At 40.3% G+C, this 24,037-nt stretch overlaps 1 protein-coding gene and 1 pseudogene across 1 annotated transcript in view; one reads left to right on the top strand and one right to left on the bottom strand.

Moving 5' to 3' along the window:
* Positions 1-729: 729 nt before the first annotated feature.
* The window catches only part of C12H12orf56 (chromosome 12 C12orf56 homolog), a 105,599-nt gene continuing 82,291 nt past the window's right edge, over positions 730-24,037 (top strand). Inside the window, exons 1-2 of the mRNA XM_071218733.1 lie at positions 730-819; positions 3,569-3,946. Coding sequence (XP_071074834.1) covers positions 730-819; positions 3,569-3,946 — 468 coding nt within the window. The remainder of the gene's footprint in view (positions 820-3,568; positions 3,947-24,037) is intronic.
* Positions 17,619-18,977, bottom strand: LOC139440198 (V-set domain-containing T-cell activation inhibitor 1 pseudogene; annotated as a pseudogene).

Here is a 24,037-nt window from a genome sequence, read left to right as displayed (position 1 = left end):
GATAATGCTTTTTTAGTTTGAAGCCAGTCATTTCTCTTAGAGGAAGTGAGTATGAAGCTAGAAGACTGAGACACAATAGAGCATTGAAACATCATTCAATATCAGAAAGCTTTTTTTTAATCCAAAGTATTTGCATGGTTCCTTAGACTTCATTATAATATACCTCTGCTTTGTTTGTCAGTTGATTGTTAATTGTTATCAATATTTAAATAGACTGTATCCTTTTATACTAAGTGGAAGCACTAAGAAAAAGTTTTCTTAAATCAGATGCCTTTAAAATCTCAATTTCTACTCACCTATCACAGATTTCAAGTATCTTTCTCTGCATAGTCTGTTTTTAGTTTCATGCTGGGGGATGAAAACACTTGGGATTCCTAGATGCATTAAGGAGGTACTTCTGTTTTAAAACTTCTAGTCTCAAATCTCTGGAGAGTTCCCATGACCAAAGGCTCACTGATCACTTCTCCATCAAAAATGCTACTAAAAAAAAAAAAAAGGTAAAAATGCTATTCCTGTGTGTCTGTGTGTGCGTGTGGGTTAGATTCTTGCTTTAAGTTTAAATTATAGTTAAAAATACCACACTATGGGAAATGGTTGTGGCTCAAGCTGTTGGGCTCCCATTTACCATACAGGAGGTCCAGGGTTCAATTCCCAAGGCCTGGTGAAGGCAAGCTGGCCTGTGCAGTGAGCTGGCCCACATGGAGTGCCAGCCCACATGGAAATGCCACCATGCGCAGGAATGCCACCCCGCACAGGAGTCCCAGCCGACAAGGAGAGATGGCTCAGCAAGATAATGCAACAAGAGACAGAGGAGAGACAGTAAGAGACGTAGCAGAAAAGGGAGCTGAGGTGGTACCATAGAATGATTGCCTCTCTACCACTCCAGAAGTTACAGGATCGGTTCCCAGAGCCACCTAGTGAGAATACAAGCAGACACAGAAGAATAGACAGCGAATGGACACAGAGAGCAGACCGGGGCGGGGGGAGAAAGAAAGAAAAAAAAATGTATATATATCACAGTAGTATCCAAGGAAGAATTTGATGCTACTTTGAAGGTGGGGAGCCAAATGACCATATACATAATGAAAAAACACTTACTTGTAGAGCTTACTTTTTAAGCATTTATATAGTGTTTATTCTGTTCTAGGCACCTAAGTGTTTTAGAAAAACTATTAACTCTCATAATGACCTAAATGAAGTATGAATTGTTATGCTCATTTTGTAGGTAGGAAACTGAGGCACAGAGCCTTTAAGAAACTTGCCCCAAATCATTCAGCTACTAAGTGGGAGAGCTGCAATTTGTACCCAGGCAGTCTGGCTCTATAGTCTCTGCTCATAAACACCATCCTAAACTGCCTTTCAAGCTAATTGAATTGACCATCCCTGGGCCTAAAACAACTGTTCTCCTAGTGAAAGTCTAGGAGAGTGACTTTAGGGATTAGTGCCAGGTAAATAATGTTCTATTCCTTTTTAAAGTGTTATCAAGAAACATCTATTAAGTGTTTCATTGCACAGGATAGTGTACCTAATGCTTCTTGAGTTTGGTTGGATTTAGAAGATAAGGGAATAAGTGCCTATCATGGGTATATTTGTTTTAACTATTCACATAAAGCTTACCAAAAGATAAGGGAATGTGAATACTTAGCATTCATAATTTTATTGCCTTTGATCGTCAGACCAGCTCTTTGCAAGAGACAAGGCAAATATTAGTTTCATTTTACAGGTGATAAAACTGAGGCTCAGAAAGTTTATGACTTTCCTTGTCTCACAGATAGTGAGCAATAGAATTAGAGCACTAATCTAATTCTGGTTCCAAATCCAGTGCTTCTTCCCCTTTATCCAATCCCTTCCCTTCAGTCTGAACTTCACTGTTACCTTGGCAACAGTGTAGAACACTGAGTGCCTGGAAACCTTGACACTGCCTTCTGTGTGCCAAAAAGTTGAAAAGTTTAACTGAGGTCACCTCAACCACCAATTCTTTCGTTGCTTCTGTGTACAGTTGGTTAAGCTGCTTTCTCACCAAAATTTTATTCATGATGGTCCTAGTCTAGTCATTCTGTTTTTCTTAGTCTCAGTTACCTGAGAGGAGGTGGGGATGAAAAAGGAAGCCCCAGAGGTGAGGCCTTTTTGCCTGCTTGGGCCTCACATTTCACCTCTGATACTGCCGTTTGACTCATCAGCTCTTGTGAGGTATAGTTATTCATCAAAGGTGAAGGGCCCTTGACTTTCTAGTTGTTTGAGGCCACAAACCCTATTAAGAGTAGTTTTAGATAGGAAAGAGATTTTATTTCAGCGTAAATATCCATGCACCTGTGGCTCATTTTTCATCCATTTATGAAGTTATCAAGAGTCCAATAATTCGTAGATGTGTGATTTCCTAAGAAAACTTTTAAGTGCTAGGTTATTTAATATTTTTGCCAGCAGGTGGCTCTTCTCTTCTCACTCATCAAATAGCATCTAAGAAACACTTCTATTTTTTGCTATTGACATCCTCAGAATCATCTTATGCTTCAGTTTAGCCAGACCCAAACATTTCTCCTCAGTTTCCTTTTATAGTAGTTTATGCTACAATATCTATTTATACCCTCTTTCCACAAAGTATTTGAGATGGCGGCTTACAAACTACAGTATAAATAGTAAATATAAGGAATAGGAGGATATAAATTGCAATAAAGAATATCAAATGTGATTCAAGGCCACAGGTATCTGGAGAAAAAAGAAAATGTATTATTTGGCTTTTACTACCAGGTCTTTAGGTGAATATGGAGGGGAGAGAATGACTTTTCCAGCATTGAAATAAAAATGAAAAATTTTACCTAGGGTTATTGGAGGTAAGTGTCTGTTGTGCCTGTCTCCTGTCCCTTACCCAATTTATAATAAATTAGGCCAGGCTTGTAGAAACTATGGAGTATTTTTATTGTTCTGCAGTCTCAGGGCTAGGCAGGCAGCAGTTATCCACTTATAAACTCAAATTTCCAAGATGTCAGCCTCACTCACTCATTAATCCTGCTCAATCAGGCCCCGACTGTCTGCATTAGACATTAGATAGGCTCGGGTGTGCCCAAATCAATTTATAACAACATCCCTTTTCTCAGATCACTTTTAAATGGTTACAGAAAGAAGATCTATGTTTATAAACATGAAAAAAATAATGAGCTATACCAGACATTGTTATAAACAAATGCCAAAACTGTGACTGGTCTTATTAGGGTTCTAAGATTGTTCTGCCTATTTGGAAATAAATCCATGTCGTTCAAGATCTAGGAAATCTGTTTCTTTCACTGGAAGTCGTATGAAAAACTCCAGCTTCCTGTATCAATAAAGTTGGGAAGGGATAGCGTGGTTCCCAGTACCTGGGGTAGGTGGATGTGGGAGTTGCCGAAAGGGAAGGGTAGGAAGAATCCCTTAAGGGTGGCCCCATAGCCAGGATTCTTGGCGGAAATTACCCCGACGTCCGCGTCCAGCCCGAGCGGCTGGAACAGCGTTTTGCCCCGCCCTCTGCTGTCCGTGCCGGGAGGACTGGGAGGCGGAGCGTGGATTCCCGGGAAATCCAGCCCCGAAGTTGTAGGTTCTGCGCCCCGCATCCTGGTGCGGGACTGAGCGCTTTGTGGCGCGCGCGGGTTCCAGTGCGGGGGCGCGGAGGCGGGGCGGGGCTCAGGCGCCCACCGCCGCCGCTCTCGTCCCGGCGCGGTGCAGGGCCAGCCTGGCGCCGCCCGGGTACCCAGCGCGCACGAACAGCCGCCTCGACGCGTTCTTGCGGAGGCACCTGCCGCCCGAGGTCTACGACGCCATCCGCGCCTATGAACCGTGCGTGGTGGTGTCCGACTCAGAAAACTACACCTTCAAGTTCGTGGTCCTCAGCGACCGGCTCATCTACTTGACCGAGAACCCGCCCAAGTCCATCCGGCGGGTTGTGGCGCTGCGGGACGTGGTGGCCATTGACCTGGTGAGGAGGGCGGGCGGGTAGGGGCACGGAAAAGCAGCGCGAACCCGTTTCTCGTGCATCCCAAACCCAGCCCTCCTGCGCGCGGGAAGGAGAAGGAATAAACTTCCCCATTCCGCCCTCGACTCCCCTACTCTACTCTCCTTAACTAAGTTCGGTACAAGAGACCACATAAAGAAGCTGTGGATTGCTGTATGCACTCCAAATAAAGATGCCTTTCCCATTGTTATCGTGTCTACTCGCCCCCCCTCCCCACACTCCACAGAGCTAAGGGTTTGAAAACATAGCCTCCCATAATAAAAAATATTCTTTAAAGTCATTCTTTGGTTCATTAAGCACCTAGTGTATGTCAGGCACTGCGCTAGACCCTGAGAATGGAAAAAGGAATTAAGGCTTCTTACAAGCAGGAGAGACAGGAAGCCAACACCGTTACAAACAAATGCCATCTAATAAGTGCTATTATGCCTTATTTATTTTTTTGTCCTCTCTCTTTGAGCACATTAGTGCTCAGTACGAAGAGGTAAATGAATAAATGTGTTAATGAGATATACAGCCTGGGCTCAGGGAATGATGGGGAAATTTCCTGGAAGGAGTGTCATCAGAGCTGAGACTTGAAGGTTGTACAATCTGGCACCAGCCACACCTGTTCAGTTTTTGTTTGTTCCTAGTTACTTTCCTCCAGGAATAGATTTACCTTATAAACTAGCAACAGATTGGAAGCACAGCCTCCTCTCTCCAATTACTATTTTTCCCCTTTGGCGCCCATTGTCTGAGCTGCTCTCCAGGTGTGTTTTTCCTCTTTCCATTGGGGACAGGTGTCTAGCCTAGTTTTTCTTTCCCTTGCCTGAGTCTGTTTCCCCCAAGGGAGAGGATGGCTCCACTCTTGGAGCTGTTTTACCCAGAGAATGATAGCTTGTTTTGAACATATCCATAAGAAAAAGGACTAAAATTAAGTGAAAAAAGTAAATGACGCTTCTACTCAAACATCTGTGGCTAATATCAATGTGAAAATTCATCTTGCTTTTTTTTGTGTAAAAATTCAAAGAAAAACTTTGCCTTTTCCCTCATGACCACTATTTCCATTCTCTTGAACTAAAATTTAAAACTTACTAATAAAATTTCCTTCAGTGAATATTTTTAAAAACATTAAATGTTCAGCTTTTTCTAGTGTCTCCAATGTAAACATTCATTGTTTTGATAAAAAGTAATGATTTTAGGATGTTGTTGCTGTCCTCCTAAAGAGACAGTATATGAAGTTAAGTTGTTTATATCTTTTTTTTTTTAAAAGATTTATTTATTTATTTAATTCCCCCCCCCTCCCCGGGTTGTCTGTTCTCTGTGTCTATTTCCTGCGTCTTGTTTCTTTGTCCGCTTCTGTTGTGGTCAGCGGCAGGGGAAGTGTGGGCGGCGCCATTCCTCGGCAGGCTGCTCTTTCTTTTCACGCTGGGCGGCTTTCCTCACGGGCGCACTCCTTGTGCGTGGGGCTCCCCTACGCGGGGACACCCCTGTGTAGCACGGCACTCCTTGCGCGCATCAGCACTGCGCATGGCCAGCTCCACACATGTCAAGGAGGCCCGGGGTTTGAACCGCGGACCTCCCATGTGGTAGACGGACGCCCTAACCACTGGGCCAAGTCCATTTTCCTGTTTATATCTTTTTACCACATTAGAGTCTGAAAAGTACTGTAGAGCTCCCTTAGGCCATCCCCCAAGCCAAGAATCCAGCAAGGAGGCATAACAATTTATTTGGTCATGTTTTATGTAAACAATTTGCCATTCAGGCATATAGAAGAATGTGCTGAAAAAATAAAAGGCTTCAGAATTTGTTGATAGCATTAAATGTCCATCTTGTACATTATAGTTTAACATATGGAAGTTGTGTAGGCAGAATAATAGGCCCCCTAACAATATCCATATCATAAATTCCTGGAAGCTCTGAATATATTACATGGCAAAGGGGAATTAACGTTGCAGATGGAGCTGAGTGCTCATCAGCTGACCTTAAAATAGGAGATTATCCTTATTCTGGGTTATCTGGATGGGCTCAGTGTAATCAGAGGGTCATTAAAAGTGGAAGGAGGAGGCAGAAGAAGAGTCAGTGGTAGAGTGATGCCATGTGAGAGAGAGTTGATTGGCCACTGAAGGGAAAGAGGGCCAGGAGCCAAGAAATACAGGCAGCCTCTAGAAGCTGAAAAGGTAAGGAAATGGTTTCTCTCCTAGCACCTCCAGATGGAACACAGGCCTGCTCACACCCTGACCATTCAGTGAGAACCATTTCAAACCTTTGATTTCTAAGGAGGATAAATCTTTGTTTTAAGCCACCGGGTTTGTGGCATTTCATTAAAACAGCAATAGGAAACATATATAGAAGAGTTCTCTAATATGGTGTTTTAAAATAGGTGATCTTTTTAAAAATTATTGTTTTATGGAGAAATAAATATAATCAAACCAAGCACAAATAAGACCTTGTGCATGGGAAGTAGGCACTCAAGCACTGAGCTACATCTGCTCCCCAGTGAGAGTTGGTTTCTTTGTTTTGTTTTTAGGAGGTACCAGAGATTGAACCTGGAACCTCATTCATGGGAAGCAGGTGCTTAACCACTTGAGCTATATCCACTACTGCTAAGTTTTTATCAACTAGTTTTAGGGCTACTATAGTTTCACAGTGAGTGTGAAAAATGGGTGTCACTGAATTGTTTCACGTATTACCAGTTAATAACCACAGATGCAGTTGATTAGCCATCCCTCTGTGAACACGAGGTCCGTACTCAATATCACAATGTGTACAATTTTCTTGTTTTCTCTTTGACACTATGCATAATTGTCCTTTTATCCCTGCTAGCTCAGTCACTTCAATTATTTCAGTATCAGGCAGTTGTTTTTTTATTTTTGTTTTGTTTTAGATACCGGGGATTGAACCCAGGACCTCACATGTGGGAAGCTGGCACTCAACCATGGAGCCTTGCTGGCTTCCCTGAGCTGGTTCCCTCTTTTGTTTTGCTAGCTGTTTTGCTTTTTTTTTTTTGTCTTTCGGAGGCATTGGTAACCAAACCTGGGACCTGGCAGGTGCTCTACCACATGAGCCACATCTGCTCCCAGTTTTGTTTTTTTAGAACCAGTTCCTCCTTCCTTGAAAGAAAAACTGTTTAATCTCCTTTTCTACTAGGATACTGTCCTCTTTCTAAGACCTTCTCTTTAGAAATCCTTTTCCATCTCATTTTGCTATACAAGTTTGTTGTCTTGTTATTTAACCTTCAGTTGGCTCAGGTTTCAGATGTTATTGCTCCTGCTTGTTTGCTGTATTTCAGTAAAGCTTTTCAGCAAACCATTCCTTTATGCCTCTGGCTCCACCCTCCCTATTCATTGTTGGCATTATTCCTTTATTTCGGTTCATGCCACATGTCACACTTCAGGAAAAAATCTGCAAATACACAGATCAAATTCCATCCTCCCTCCTAAGGAAAAAAAATGAAAGCAACAGCAACAAAAAGTTAGACCAGAAGTCTGTTTGTGTTCTGGAGAGAGTACAATAAGATTTCCTTTCCAGCAAATGAAGAGCCTTAAAATGTTGCTTGGAGATCTCACGTCTTTGATATGGTTCGCCTCAAAGAACAAGTTTCCAGTGATGCATGGGCAGAGCCTTTATGAAAGGCTATTTTTCTTTATAAAAGTTACTTTTGAAAGAATTCTCTGGATTTCTGCTCTCATGTGTACATCAAAACGCTATTCTTTAAGCCCTTCTAAGATCAGACATATATATACACACACACACACACACACATACTTTTTAAGATTTATTCCACACCACCCCCATAGTTTTGTGCTCTCTATCTGTCCTCTGTGTGCATTCGTTGTGTGTTCTGTGTCTGCTTCTCTGTAGGCAGCAATGGAAACTGATCCTGGGACCTTCCAGAGCAGGAGAGAGACACTCAATCTCTTGTGCCACCTCAGCTCTCTGGTCTTCTGTGTCTCTTATTGTTTCTCCTTTGTGTCTCTTTTTGTTCCATCATCTTGGTGTGCCATCTCTCCGCATAGGCCAGCTTACTTTCACCAGGAGGCCCTGGGAATCGAACCCTGGATCTCCTATATGCGAGATGGGAGCCCAATTGCTTGAACCACATCCACTTTCCCAGACATATTTTTTAAAATGTAAGAATCAAATACCCAGCACAGTTTAAGAATTTCCTATTATTCATTCTCCATCACCTACAGATGAAAAAATATAACTCTCCATTCCAGCTGCCCCTGCTTCTAGCTCCCTTGTCTCTTTCTCCTTGTCCTTTCATCCCTAGCACCCCCACCTACTTCCTACCCTCAGTGACCATCTGTTCTTCAGCCGCCTCAGCCTCTGTGTGGCTTCTTGAACAGGCAATGAATGTACCTTTTACAGAATGGCCTGTTTACTTGTGGTGAGCATTTCCTCCAACTTCAAGGTTGTTCAGATCGTCACATCACCTTTACAATCAGCGTTTTCATCCTTAGTGATCTTATACAGCATTCATTTTTTCACTTATACATATTTACTGAATACTTAATCTTTTTTAAACAAACCAACTTTGGGAAACGGACTTTGGCCCAGTGGTTAGGGCATCCATCTACCACATGGGAGGTCCGCGGTTCAAGCCCCGGGCCTCCTTGACCCGTGTGGAGCTGGCCCATGCACAGTGCTGATGCGCGCAAGGAGTGCCGTGCCACACAGGGGTGTCCCCCGCGTAGGGGAGCCCCACGCGCAAGGAGTGCACCCATAAGGAGAGCCGCCCAGCGCGAAGGAGGGAGCAGCCTGCCGAGGAATGGCGCCGCCCACACTTCCCGTGCCGCTGACGACAACAGAAGCGGACAAAGAAACAAGACGCAGCAAAAAGACACAGAAAACAGACAACCGGGGGAGGGGAGGGGAATTAAATAAATAAAAATAAATCTTTAAAAACAAAACAAAACAAAACAAAAAAAAAAACAAACCAACTTTATTGATACATATTAATAAAGCATGTAGTTCATCCAAAGCGTACAACCAATGGTATTTGGTATAATCACATAGTTGTGCATTCATCACTTCAATCATTAGAGCATTTTCATTATTTCAATAATAATAATAGACAAAAAATTAAACAAGAAAATTCTTTACCTCTTAACACTTCCCCTGCTGTACATAGCTGCTATTTCTGGCTATTCTTACACATTTTAAATTTTATTTATTTATTTATTTAAAAGATTTATTTTTTAATTTATCTATTCCCCTCCCTCATTGTTTTGCACTCACTGTCTGCTTTCTGTGTCCATTCACTGTGTGCTCTCTGTTTCTGCTTGTCTTCTTTAGGAGGCACTGGGAACCGAACCTGGGACCTCCCTTGTGGGAGAGAGGCATCCAATCGCTTGAACTACCTCAGGTCCCTCCTTTTTTGTGTCTCTCATTGTCTTTCCTCTTTGTGTCTCCTTGTTGCATCATCTTGTTGCGTCAGCTCGCTGCACCTGCCTATCATGCCAACTTGTTGTCTTCCTTGTCTTCTCCAGGAGGCACTGAGAACCAAACCCAGAACCTCCCATGTGGTAGGTGGGAGCTCAATCACTTGAGCCACATCCTCCTACCACATTTACTTATTTTTAAGCAGTTTCATTGAGATATATTTACATACCATATGATCTATCCAAATGTATAATAAATGGCTTTTATTATAATCACAGTGTTGTGCATTTATCACCACAAAAGATTTTAGAACAGTTTCATTACTACAAAAGAAAAACCCCACACACCTCTTAGCAGTCACCTCTCAATCGTCTGTCCTTCCCCAGCCTTACATAACCACTAATCTAATTCCATCTTTATAAATTGATTTATATTTACATTTTATATAAATAGGATCATACACTATGTAGTACTTTGTGTCTGGTTTCTTTCACTTAGTATAATGGGTTTTTTGGTCTGATGTTAACATCTTGTAGTATAAACATTTGTTCAGTTTCAAAGAAAGACAATTTACCCATATTCATATATCACACGCGGTTTTACTATGCTATACAGTCCCATGTTATATTGTTTAGCTTTTCTTTTAGTAACATACATGACTTTAGACTTCCCTTTAAACCACTTTCATAATCGTATGATAGCACTGTTAGTTACAAACATTATATTGGGCTTTCACCTTTTCCATTCATTTCCAAAGATTAACGCACATCTTTTTTACCAATCCTGTATAAGCTAACCTTGAGCTTTCCATTCTCTAAACTCATTCTATTTTCTGGTGACCCGTATTCAAGTTCTTAACTCTGTGAGATACAATATATTTAGTTCCTAGTAACACAATCATACAGTATTTGTCCTTTTGTGTCTGGCTTGCTTCACTCAACATAATGTCCTCCAGGTTCATCCATGTTGTCATATGCTTTACAACTTCATTTTTCTTACAGCTGCATAATATTCCATTGTGTGAATACACCACAGTTTGTTTATCCATTCGTCAGTTGATGGGCACCGGGGTTTGTCTCCAACTTTTGGCAATCGTGAATAATGCTGCTATGAACATCAGTGTGCAGATGTCTGTTAGTGTCACTGTTCTCAGTTCTTCTGGATAGATACCCATTAGTGAACACTTACTTTTTGTTAGGTAAAGTCCATTAAGAATAATACCATACCTCTTCTAAAGAAGGAAACAGACATGTAAGCATGTCTGATGTTCCAAACAGTAGCATGGCCAGTAGAGGTATTCTTAGTCAGAGGAGGAGCCTTTGACGGGAGGAGGGAAAGGTAAAGAGAGAGATTAGGGAGGGGCTAGTGTAAGAGGACAGGCTCTGGAGTCCCACTGCTTGGCTTCAAATCCTGGTTCTGCCACCACCTTGAAAAAATTACTTAATCTCTCTATGTGCCAGTTTCTCCACAAGTAAAATGAAAAAAAGAAAAAACCAAACTACTTCTTAGGGTTTTGTGAAGACTGAATGAGATAATACAGGTGATGAATTTAGCACATTGTATAGCTCGGAGCAGGCAGTCAATGATAGTTATTACTTTCCAGAAGCAAATAGATACTGAAGGATGAATAATATTTTTCCAGGTGTGAACTTATGTTCATTATAGCATTTAACTCACTGCCTTATAATAAGCAGGGCCCATTTCTGTCTCCGCCCAATATCTTGGTCATATTTGTAACCAGGTGGGGCTCAACATGTGTTCATTAAATGGGTAAATGCCTAATGAATGAAAATGCTCATATTTGGTTGTTTTACAGTTTGGGGCTTTTTTAGAAAGTTAAATTATTTTTCCACATTTTATCAACAGATTTGTGTTGGCTAAGACATGGAGAGTTGGGAAGTCTTATACATTGTTGCTTGGAGTATGAATTGCTACAGCCATTTTGGAAAGCCATTTGGTAGTATCTAATAAAGCTGTGTACTGTACCTGTACCTTTTAGCATTTATCAATTCCAGTTCAAGTATGTGCCCCAAATGTGCAGAAGGAGACATATTCAAGAATACTTATAACAGCAATATTTGTAATAGAAAAAAACCTAAATGCCCATCAACAGTAGAATGGCTGTGGAGCAGTGAAATGAATGAATTATCTGTTTGTAACAATATAGATATATTGCAATAACAAAATGCTAAGTGGATAAAATATTGCAGAAGGCTCTCAGTCTGATGCCACTGATATAAAAATATGCAAAAATGCTTTATGGTTTAGGGATATGTACATATTTAATAGCTGTCTAAAAGTATTAACAGGAAACGGAAAACACCAAAGAGAATGGTTACCTCTGGGCAGACAAGGTGAGTTCAGAAAGAGAAGCATCAGGGACTTTCTTTTAAAAATCTGGAGCAAATAGGGAAAAATATTTGCTGGATAGAGGTACAGAAGTGTTCATTATATTCTCTACTATTTTTTCATTTAAAAAGAAAAAGTAATGTTCTCTGTTTGCCCTTGAGAAATTTCCATTTTGAATTCACTTAAAAATTAGGTCTTGGAATGACTAGCCATCATGTTTTGATTATCAATGATAATGGAGATTAGAGTGAACATAATTAAAATCCCCGGAGGACAGGTGGAATTTGATAAATTCTGTTTCTTTAGCCACCCACTTCCATGAGATTTACCTAAAATAGATTGATTAGGTTCATTCCCTCATTCTCCCTAAAATCTCAGATCAAGCTTTTAAGATACTGATGAGCAAAGAAATGGCCAAACAGGATAGGGGAGATCAAAAGGAAAGAAAGGGCAAAGAGAAATTAATAAATACTAAAGGAATGAGCAATATTTAGAGCTGAATATGGCATTTACAGTTAAAGAATGGAAGCAGGGTAGAGTTGCTGAGGAAATCACATGAAGTTCCTATTTAACCCTTCAGTGAGTTGTCCTCATGATTAAAATGCAGACATCTTCACTAGTGCCCAAGGTTCTCCATGACACAGTCCCTGCTCACATTGTTTCATCCAGCCCCCTCTGCATTTCAGACACATGAAAGAACATTCACAGATATCTGGCCATGCCAGGCTCTGTCCTTCCTCTGGGTCTTGGCAGAGGCTGTTCCCTGTTTCCTCTCCTCTTCCTATTCCTTAACGACACTGGCCCTTCCAGACACACCCACCCCCATCTCCATTCTCCCAAGGTGTCATGTGCTTGCAGCACTGTTAGCACTAGTTATACTTAATCTCTCTTCTGTAAGTCTGGGAGTTTATCCCTTTTCCCTCTAGCTTGTGGACCTGAGAATTTGGACTGTTTCTCTAGCTTGCAGCACAGTACCCAACACATAATAGGCACTTCATAAAACAAATTAACTAATTATAACAATCATGGGACACTTACTATGTGTCAGGCACTGTTTTAAGCACTTTATATATATTCTTTCAATCTTTTTTTTTTAAAGATTTATTTATTTATTTAATTCTCCCCTCTCCCCCGGTTGTCTGTTCTCTGTGTCTATTTGCTGTGTCTTGTTTCTTTGTCCGCTTCTGTTGTCCTCAGCGGCATGGGAAGTGTGGGCAGCGCCATTCCTGGGCAGGCTGTACTTTCTTTTGCGCTGGACGGCTCTCCTTACGGGGTGCACTCCTTGTGCGTGGGGCTCCCCTACGCGGGGGACACCCCTGCATGGCAGGGCACTCCTTGCGCGCATCAGCACTGTGCATGGGCCAGCTTCACACGGGTCAAGGAGGCCCAGGGTTTGAACCGCGGACCTCCCATGTGTCAGATGGACGCCCTAACCACTGGGCCAAGTCCGTTTCCCTATTCTTTCAATCTTAACCTGAACACAATTTCTTTTGTTCTTAATAGAAGTTTGGTCAAGCTACTATTGCTGTGTATGCTTATAACAAAGCACATAGTCACATAGGTGGCACTCAGTCAGTATATGATGGAGAGATGGAATAATGAAACTCAAAATGCCCATTTTTGCTTTTTATACAAGTTAGGTGGTTTCAGCGCCTATTTGACATTATATGCCCTCTTGAGAGCACCTAGTTTGTATGGGTGTGTCTACCCAGTCTTTTTCCTACCCTGAAGCTCATCTTTTTTTTTTTTTTAATTTGCTTTTCATTCTCACTTCACCAACTTATTTTTTTCTCTTCCTGAAATGCCTTATTCCAGAAGTCAGCAAGCTCTTTCTTTAAAGGGCCACATAACAAATACCTCAGGTTTTATGGCGCTCATAAGATCTCTGTCCTATCTATTTTTTTTTTAAAGAAACTACCATTTTAAAAAAAAAATCTTAGCTTGGACAAAAACAGGTGATGGAGCATGCTGTAGGGACAGTTTTAGTTTGCTGACTGACGGCTCCTTACTCTGTTTTTCAAATCCTACACATTTTCCAGGTTAAGCCCAAGTCATTCTCCAAACAGCTCTTTCTTGACTGATCCCCTGAGGGCAAGCACTTTGAACTATTTTATTCATTGCTAAATCTCTAGTTCCTAGAACTTTGCCTGGCACAGTTGAAATGTTCAATAATATTTGTTGAGCATTCAACATAATCTCTCCTTGTCTCTTAAAGTATCTGAAATATACATTTTAGCATTTAATAATACATTTTTATACTGTTTTACTGACTACCTATGTTGACTTGGTCAAGTTATTGAAACACCTCTGTGCCTCAATTTCCTCATCTGTAAAATGGAAATAATCTCACTTCCATCTAGAGTTGTTGGGAGGATTAGATTAATGAATAAACATAGCATACTTCAAATAGTCCTTGGCACATCGTGAGAGATACATATATGTTGGTTATTAATCTTTATTCCCATGTATTAAGTCAATCAAGGCTCGCCTTGGGTCTGTAAAATCCGAATTATTATCATACCCTCTTTTCAAATTAGGGCACTTGCGTAGTTGGAAGATGCTGGATTCCACTACGTTCTTGGCTATGTTGGATAAAAAGAATTTAAGAACATGCCAGTTTAATTAGGCCAGTAAAAAGTTTATTGAGAAACAAGAAAAGTACGTACCTGAGACATGGATGCCGGCTACTTCCAGGCAAAGAGAGCACCTGGGGTGGGGTGGGGGGCTACCTTTATTAAAGCTGTCCTCTCCTCTGCTTTCCTAATGTTGGGGAGCCACCCCAGCTGTTTGCTGTTCTGATTTGTTGCTTTTTGATCCCTGCCTGTTAGCTCTCAGGGGACCAATGAGGAGCCTTGCGTTTGGTGTTATCTGGGACCAACAAGGGGTCCTGTTTGGAGTTATCTGGGCTTGACCCCTGGGACTTCCAAATGGGACCTCGTGGCCAGGGTCTCAGCAGGGTCTTGTTCTTGGTAGCGGCCTTCCCTTAAGGGGTTTCCGGGTGGGGTCTCATGGCCATTTTCTCTGCCGGGTTCCTGCTGTGACACTTCTTCCCTCTTTCCCTACACTACCCTGCCTCACTTGGCTTTAGGAGATTTGGTAAGCTGGGGGAAAATTTTTGTTGAGTACCATATGGCAAATGAATTTGGTCTCCAAAAAGAGGTTTGGCCTTTATCCTGACCCCTGGCCAATAATCTCTAAACCTTTGGTATTTCTCATGATAAGAGTGGCTTTGTTATTCATGGTGGACCTCAGACCACACCTGTAAATCTTAAGGTGGGGGGCTGGCTACACAGAAAGACCAACCATGTGATGAGGGGCTTAGAACTTTCAGCCATTTCATATCTGCCCAACTGGGAGGCCAGAGGGCTAGAGATCGTGTTCCCCACATGGGCATTGAATCCACCAGCCATGCCTAAGTAATGAAACACCAATGAAAGCTCTGGATGCTGAAGCTTGAGGGAGCTTTCCTGATTGAGGATTCTTATCTATGTGCTGGGAGGGTGACACTTTCTGACTCTATGTGGAGAGAATACAAAAGCTTTGTGTTTGAGGCTTTCCCAGACCTGGTCCTTACTGTTCTTTTGGCTTCTGATTTGTATCATTTTTTTGTTATAATAAACTATAATCTAAGTGCTTTTCTGTATTCAATGAGTCATTCTAGTGAATTATTGGACCTGAAGGAGTGGTGGGAATCCCTGGATACATAGCCAGTTGGTCAAAAGTGAGGGCGGCCCTGGGAACCTTTGATCTTGCAACTGGTGTCTGAAGGGCAATCTTGTAGAGGATGAAAGTCAGGTGAGAGTCAGAATGTAGTTGCTGACTGAAGTCATTTGCAAGCACTGATTATGTTTTAAAAGACATTATTTGCTCTTCCTGAAAATTCTACCTAGTAGATATCTCAACTTTAAAATGTTCAAAACAGAATTTCTGATTTCTACCCCCTAACATATTCCTCTCTTAGGTTTCCCTTTTTCAGGAAATGGCATTATCTCCCATCATCCTTGATAGTATTTCTCGTACTACATCGAACTCATTAGTATATCCTCTTGACTCGTCCTCTAAAATATATCCAACTATGACCATTTTTTGTTGCTCCCTGTCTAATCCCTTTTCTAGACTATTGACATTGCCCTCAAGGGACTCCCTTCCCAGTAACAGCCAGAGTGATCTTTTAAAACATAAATCAAATTATATCACTCCTTTGATTCAAAATCTCCAGTAGCTTCCAAACTCCTCCTCCTCCCTTTTTTTTTTGTAGGATATGCATACTTAAACATTGTCCTGAATAGTCATAACACTAAAATCAAGTTTTCTACAACAAAATGTAATAGTCGTGGGGGTACAAAGTGCCAGACAGACAGTGGTCAATGTGTGAAAAAATAGTGTGGAAAAGGGGCTGGAAACAAAACGTTCATTTCTATCAGAGTTTCATTCCTCAGGGTCTTGTTTCAAAGGGTCCTTGCCCCTGCTTTTAGAAGTCTCTGTATGGTTCAAGAAAGGTATATCTTCGTTGTCTTCATTTGAATTTGGCTAGGTTAGGGTCCTGAGATCTAAATTCAGATTGGGGGAATTTGCTGCGATGGAATGTGGTTTGTAGGGTAGTATGTAGGGAAAGTAATTTAAAAGCTCAGCCAGTTGAAAATAATCCCATCCAGAATTTCCCACAGGCGTGTCCACATTGTTCACTGTAAGGTGTCTCCTGGCTGCCCAACATTAGAGTTCTGGCTCTCTGTGCTGATGCAGCAGCCAAAGAGGCAGTGGCTAATGCCCGTTTTTAGGAAGCTATCAAATTTGTTTGCTCCTCTTTTTTTAAGATTCTTTTCTGCTTTACATCAGGGTTTCTTAACCTCAGCTTTATTGACATTTTGGCTTTATGTGTCTTTGGTGGGCAGGGGAATGAAGGTGTCCTGTCATTGTAGAATGCTGAACAAAATCCTTGAGCTTTGTTCACTGGATGCCAGTAGCATACCACCCCGAGTTATGCCAACTAAAATTGTCTCTAGACATTGCTAAATGTCTCCTGGGGGAAGGGTGGGCAAAATCAACCCCAGTTGAGTCTCACTGCTCTAGATGCAGTTGAAAGCTGAGGTCATAGCTATCCATGCAGGATAGAAAGTAGAAGCTTCTGAAATCTGGCGATGACATAATACCTCATTTCATGAAGGTGAGAGGTACTTCCCTAAACTATAAAATCACCTGAGAGATAAAACAGCATTTGTTTCGAAAAAGAAGGTGCTTGAGTTATTTAGAAAATTAGTGTAAGCCAACTACTTTTTTTACATGAAAATTATGATCGTTTTTCACATTTTTTTGGCATTTGTTAGGTGGAAGGAAGACATTTTTGGAAATATATAAAGTGAATCATTTGAACCAAAAAATGCAACCACCCCTGAACTGTGAAGTGGCAGGAGATTAGCAGCTTCTTAAGGGATTATCTGCAGTTTAATTTGTGGAATGTAAGGTATGTTTATACTTCAATGGAAACTTTTCTAGGAACTTCCGAAAAGCAACATGACAACACATATAACTAAGGATTCAGTGAAAAGGGAGATGCAGTATCCTATCCTCTCACTCCCCAGAGTGTATATTAAGGGGAGGTCCCTAAGGTATGGGGACACATTTGTCTTCAATATGCTTCGTACATAGCACTCAATGCATTTTTATAGTTCAGATGAACTATTTTCCCAAATTTTAATATATGTCTTTGAAGATAGATATACCTTGTTCATATCGGAGTCATCTGTAGAGTCTTTTGGCTTCTTTTACCATCTTGATCTTGTTTGTTCACTCCCTACTTCTAGAAAAAACCCTATTTTCCCCAAAAATACAAAACTAAGTCATATTTTATGGGGAAATAGTTCTGTAGATACCTAGGATTCTGTCATACCAATGACACTGCATGTTTATGTGTGGGCATGGCACATTAATTTAGTATCAGGTAAGGGGAGCGAGACAGGAGTATCCAGCTGACAGCAGAGAAAGAAGAGATACACTAAAACCTTTGAGTTTAGCAGCTGTGACTCCATCTTTTGACCAGAGTCTGTCCCTTTGATATCCCCTGTGGCTCTGACAGTGTTGTTCTCAGTCATACAGGAATATGTGTTGTTGATTTGTTACAGTGTAGAACATGAACACTACCTTCCTTATCACATTCTCAGAGTTAAGCTCAAAGCCGATATTGGAGACTTCTGAGAAGTTGGTTCCCTCGTCAACTTGGGATGCCCAGATCACTGTGGAAGGGGGGGAACCATTGGGGAGCATTATACTGTAAGATCTCTGAATGGGCATTATAGTCCACATTCACTTTGGGATGCAGAAAGGACCAATTTTATATTCCAAGATAGCATTCCCCTTGCCCTTAGAGATGATGATGTAATGTTTGTAGGTGCCAGCATCTGTGACTGTTTCAGCTTCAGAGAGGCATTGCCAACTATCACTTCATGAGTAAACACTGCTCTCTGGCCCCTGAACATTTCATCCTGGTCTGACAGGTTATCTTTGCCTTCTTTGAACTCATGGACCAAGCCCTAACACTTTCAGTATTAGTCAGCCAAAGGGGTACTGATGCCAAGTGCCACAAAACTGTTGGCTTTTATAAGGGGTATTTATTTGGGGTAAAAGCTTGCAGTTACAGGGCCCTGAAGAGTCCAACTCAGGGTTGCTTTCTCACCAAAGTCAATTGCCACATACTAAAGCAAGATGGTCTCTGATCTCTGCCTGGTCTCTCCTTCCTGGGCTTCTTCTCCCTCTTGGTATAAGGCTTGTGTTTTTCTGGGCTTTCTGTATTGGCTGCAGACTATCAGGTGAAAGGCTCATCTCTCCCGGATCCCAGGATCAAAGGCAGAGCTCTCTCTCTTCCTGTATCTTCTTGAGTGAGTGTCCATTTATATCAGCCCACCAAAGGGGTGGGGACTCAACCTGAGTCATTCCCTACAGATGTGGTCAAATCAAAAGCCCTAAATTGATTTCATCAAGTAAACTTAAATCCTTTGAATTTAATACAATCAAAGGGTATCAGACCTTTTGATTAGTTTGCAAACATAATCTTTCTCTTTTTGGAATTCATAAATAATCTCAAACTGCCACACCTTCCTTCAACCACTGTATCACGATATCAGAAAGTTTGATGTCAGGCTCAAAAGTGCAGCTCAGTATTCCTTCTCTCTGATGTTTCCAGTTGAAGTGAGAATAGTCACTGCAATGGAGTGTCTCCTTGAAATACCAAAGCCATGATGAGTGCAGTGACTCCAGCCAGAGTAATTATGATGCTAATGATGGGTTTTGAGGTTGGGAAAATGTCCAAATCAAGGCATCATCATCATCAAGACCATGTTTTCTTCCTGAAGACCAGCTGCTGGCAACCCTTGGCTCTTCTGTCACATGGCAAGGCATCTGTTGGCATCTGCTGATCTCTCCTTTCTCTTTCTGGTTTCATTGATTTCAGCTTCTTGCTTCTGTAACTTCCTCTCACAAACTCCTTCTTGTCTACAAGAGTCTCCATGATTTGATCCCTCTATCTCTCTGACTCATCTCCTACCACTCATTCCTGAGCTTTTTATGCTCTTCTATATCTCAGGGCATGTATACTTGCCACATCTATTTGGAACACTCTTCCTCCAGATCCTCATGGGGTTGGTTCCTTCTTATCAGTCATATTTCAGACCAAATGACACCTCCTCAGGGATGCCTTCTCTGACCACCCAGCTAAAGTACTATCCCATCATACTCATCATATTTGTTTTTTTTCAAAGCACTTATCATTATCTGCATTCTTTGAAATTAAGTCATTTACTGATTTGTTATTCCCATTAGTAAATTTGTAAGCTCCACTAGAGCAGGACCTTGTCCATCTTGTTCATCTTCGTGTCACTATGCATACACTTCTGGCACATTGTAGATGTGCCAAATAACTATTTGTCTATTGGATGAATGAATGCATGCTCAGACCCATCACACAGTTTTAACTCTGTGTTGAAGTCTCCCAGACTGACAACTCCTCACATTCGCCAGGTTACAAAGCCAGTTAGTGGCAGAGCCAGAATAAACCCCCCAGGTCTCCTGATGTTCGTGTTTGGCTCTCTTCATAATTCTTTTGTGCTTGTATGAGACGGTTACTGTATTGCTTAGCTGCATTATACATTTTGAGAGGTAGTAAGGGTTATGTAAGATGAAAGAATACTATGAATGCTTCTTCTCTTTACTACCTTTTCCCTCTCTTTTGACTCCTTTGTGGCATTTCAAAGCTCTCATTGTGGGAGGGAGAGAGGATAAACTCAAACCAGTGAGTCTGGTTTCTTAATAGTTTGTTTTCTACTTGCATTATTACATTCATGTCTTGATAAACTCTATAAGGGTAGGCATTTTGTCAGTTTGATTCACTACTATATCCCCAGTGACTGTAATGATAGCATGGTCAGAATTGCCTAGGTTAAGCTACAGTAATAAACAACCCTAAAATTTCATGGTGTAAAACAATATAAAGTTTCTTTTTCATTCAAGCTACCTGGTCCATCATGGATTAGCAAGAGGCTCTGCTCATCGTAGGCACAAGATGAGTGATACTTAGTCACACATCTTTGTATTAGAAGCTCCACTGCAGTATGTGCTTGCTTAATCACCATGGCAGGGCAAAATTAACCTGGGAGATTATGTATTGGTTTTTAAGTTCCACAAGTGTCACATGTCACTTCTCACATTTCATGGGCCAGAGTCTGACACATAGCTATGCCTAACTTAAAAGGGGGTGTGAAAGTACAGTCATACCTGTGTGTATCTCCAGAGAGAACAGGAATATCTGTAAACAGACCTAATGTGAATCTCAGGTTGCTGACATTTATTGAATACTTACTAAGTGCAACTCAGCCACTGTTCTAAGGGCTTAGCTTGGACCTTCTTTTTCCTCATAACAACCACAGATAATAATATTACCTCCCTCTTACAGATAAGGAACCTCAGTTACAGAGTTTAAGCAGTTTTCCCAAGGACATCCACTAGTAAGTGACAGAACCAGACTTTGAACCTAGATAGTGTGGCTTCAGAGTCTGTGCTCTTAAATTCTAGGCTATGGCTGCCTCAGTACATAGTAGTCCTTTAAAAAAAAGTTTTGATTGACTGAATCCTAGAAAACTTCAAGCTCTTTGAAAACAGAAACCCCATCTTACATTCTGTCTGTTTCAGTTTTGGGCTTTGCAGTAGGAGCTCAAAAATATCTGTGTTGAGTTCAGAAATTTACTGAGGCAATGTCTGCACAATTCTGTGATGAAAGTGAGAGCCACTCAGTGTACACTTTGGATCGATTGTACAAGGCATGGGACTATATAACATAGTGAACCATGTGGTGGAAGATGGACTGTGGTTAACAGAACAAATAGAAGAGTGTTCTGTCATGAACTATAACAAATGTGCAATACTAATACATGGCCATTTACTGATTTGTTAATAATGGGAGTTAATAATAGGGGGTGTATGGAAAAAATATACCAAATTAAGCTATGGACCATATTTAGTAGTAACAGTCTGATGATGTTCTTTCATAATCTATAACCAAATGTTCCACAACAATGTAAGGTGTTGGTGGAGGGGTGATGAATGGGAATTTCTACACACTATGCATGATTGTTTTGTAAGCTCACAACTTCTCTAATAAAAATATATATTACAAAATATATAACCATTTTGAATTGAACTGAATATATTAGAAACTGGATGATCAGCTGCTGAAAACTTAGAGCTCATTGTCTCTGAAATTAAAAGTTGATAGAAGAAATCTGAACAAGACTATGAAATCAAGGGATAAGGAAAATATGGGTTTGTTCACACAATTGTGGAATACAAAAAATAGGGGTACTTGCATTTTGAAAGTAGTATTTTACTATGAGTAAGAGAAATTAGTATCAGTTGCAAATATAAATATGGTAAAAATGATGTGGATACATTTATGAATGATTTTTTTTAAAGATTTATTTTTTATTTCTCTCCCCTTATGAATGATGTATTAATCCTAGAAATTTAGTCAAAGAAGTTAGGGATACTTACAGATCACAGTCTTACTCATTTGATATGATAAAAAGAAAGTACTCTCTTCTCACCAAAATGACCCTTGTGGCTACTGTCTGAGACAAACATTAGGCCTAGAGAACCATGAATATGTGTCTGTATTGCATTACTTAGATTCTTATAACTAAAGGTCATTAATAATAACAAACATCTTTTGGCCATGTACTACCTGCCAATCTTGTGCCAAATGCTTTAAATGGATTACCTCATTTAATCTATTTACTCTATAGGAAGGTGATATTAACCCCTCTATGATGAGGAAACTAAGGCAGAGAAGGGGTGAATTCTTGTAAAAGGTCACAGGTTCAGAAAGCATCTGAACTGAGATGCCAGCTCAGGTCTTTTGACCTCAGAGCTGGCATTCTTTAACCACTGTGTATATAGTAACACCTGGCCTTCTGCAAAATTTAAAGTAGTTCTTTAAAAGTCTTTAAATCTTGTAAAACCTAGAACATAGTTACCTCAGTATGCAAATTACATGGTTCCTAGGGGTTGGCTATCAAAAGGAGATGTGGATGAAGTTATAAACAAAGCACCTTTTTCATTTTTCCCACACCACCTCTTTGTTGTCAAGATTTTGTCCTTTCAAGCTGAGACTGCTGTCATTGCTGTTGTTAATTAGGTTCATGGACAGGATTAGCTGAAAAGACCCATATGGGCTATAGCATCCTTTTCACAGTGCCAAGATTTGAAGCTTTTTTCTTTTAGTCTTTCTTAGCTGTGGTTCTTGACCCTGAGGTGGTGATTTTTCAAGCCTGAGTATGAAATAGCCTATGGAGTCTCCAGTATTATGATGGGGCACTGTTCAATTCACAAAAGAGGTAATTCCTTTTGGAACATGTGAGTGGATCATTCATGGCAACAATAATCATAGATTCCGAAAGAGTTCATCTACTCAGACTTTCTTGGGAATGGGTTTGCTAAAGATCAGATATGAGTATAATGGGAAAAAAAGGACAAAAAAGCACTAATTTTAAAAGGAATAAAAATGATAGGTAAATTTGGATTTTTGAATTTTATTTGCTTCCTTCTCTTTAATGGAGATTAGAGAGTAGAGCTTGCTGTGCAGGAGGAAATTAGGCCCTGAAAAGACCATGGAAATTGAAAGACACAGAGGATTAATTTTGCCTTAAAATTTAGCTCTTGAGAAGCCCAACTTCTACTGTCTTATGCCCCATTAAGTACAGTGATATCCATACTGCAGCCCAGTAAATGGCATGTGCCTTCAATTTTTTTCCTTTTCCTTTTCTCAATAACTTATATTTTTCTTCTCTCTATATTGTACATGTCTATCAAATATTTCATAGTTTTTGGATGACCATTTCAATCTCTTGTTAATAGGTCTACTAAGATTTTCTATTTCTCTTGATTAGTTTTGATGGTTTGTGTCTTTCTAGAAATTTGCCTATTTCATCTGGATAATTAAATTTGTTGGCATATAATTGTTCATAGTATTCTTTTATAGTCCTTTTTAATTTGGATATGGTCATAGTAGTGTCTCCACTTTCATTTCTGATTTTAAGAATTTGAGTCCTCTCTTTCTCTTGGTCAGTGTCACTAAAGGTTTGTCAATTTTGTTGATCTTTTCAAAGAACCAACTTTTGGTTTTGTTGATTTTCCCTATTGTTTTTCTATTCTCTATTCCTACCCCACACTCTCCCAATTTTCCAATCTTTACTACAGCCTTCCTTAGTTTGCCTTGGGATGAGTTTCCTCTTCTTTTTCAAGTTTCTTAAGGTGAAAGGTTAGGTTATTGTTTTGAGATCTGTATTCTTTTTTAATATAGGCACGTGTAGCTATAAATTTCCTGCTAATACTGCTTTCATGGAATCCCATTAATTTTGTTATACTGTTTTTATTCATTTCAAAGTATTTGCTCATTTCTCTTGTAATTTCTTCTTTGACCCATTGGTTTTTTAGGACCACGTTCCATATATACATTTGAATTTTCCAAATGTTCTTTTTTATTGTTTTGTAATTTCATTCAATTGTGGTAGGAGAACATAGCTGGTATGAATTCAGTCTTTTTAAGTTTACTGAGACTTGATTTATGACTAACATATGATCTGTTCTGGAGAATGTTTCATATGTGCATTACAAGAATATATATTCTGTTATTATTGGGTGAATTGTTTCATATTGTCTCTTAGCTGTAGTTGGTTTATAGTGTTCTTCAAGTCTTCTCTTTACTTATGAATCTTCTAATTGTTCTATCCATTATTGAAAGTGGAGTATTGAAGTCTCCAACTCTTATTGTATAAATGTCTATACTGTCCTTCAATGGAG

Source organism: Dasypus novemcinctus, chromosome 12 (genome assembly GCF_030445035.2).
Source record: "Dasypus novemcinctus isolate mDasNov1 chromosome 12, mDasNov1.1.hap2, whole genome shotgun sequence".
Classification (NCBI taxonomy): Eukaryota; Metazoa; Chordata; class Mammalia; order Cingulata; family Dasypodidae; genus Dasypus; species Dasypus novemcinctus.
This window is presented reverse-complemented; position numbering and strand designations above follow the sequence as displayed.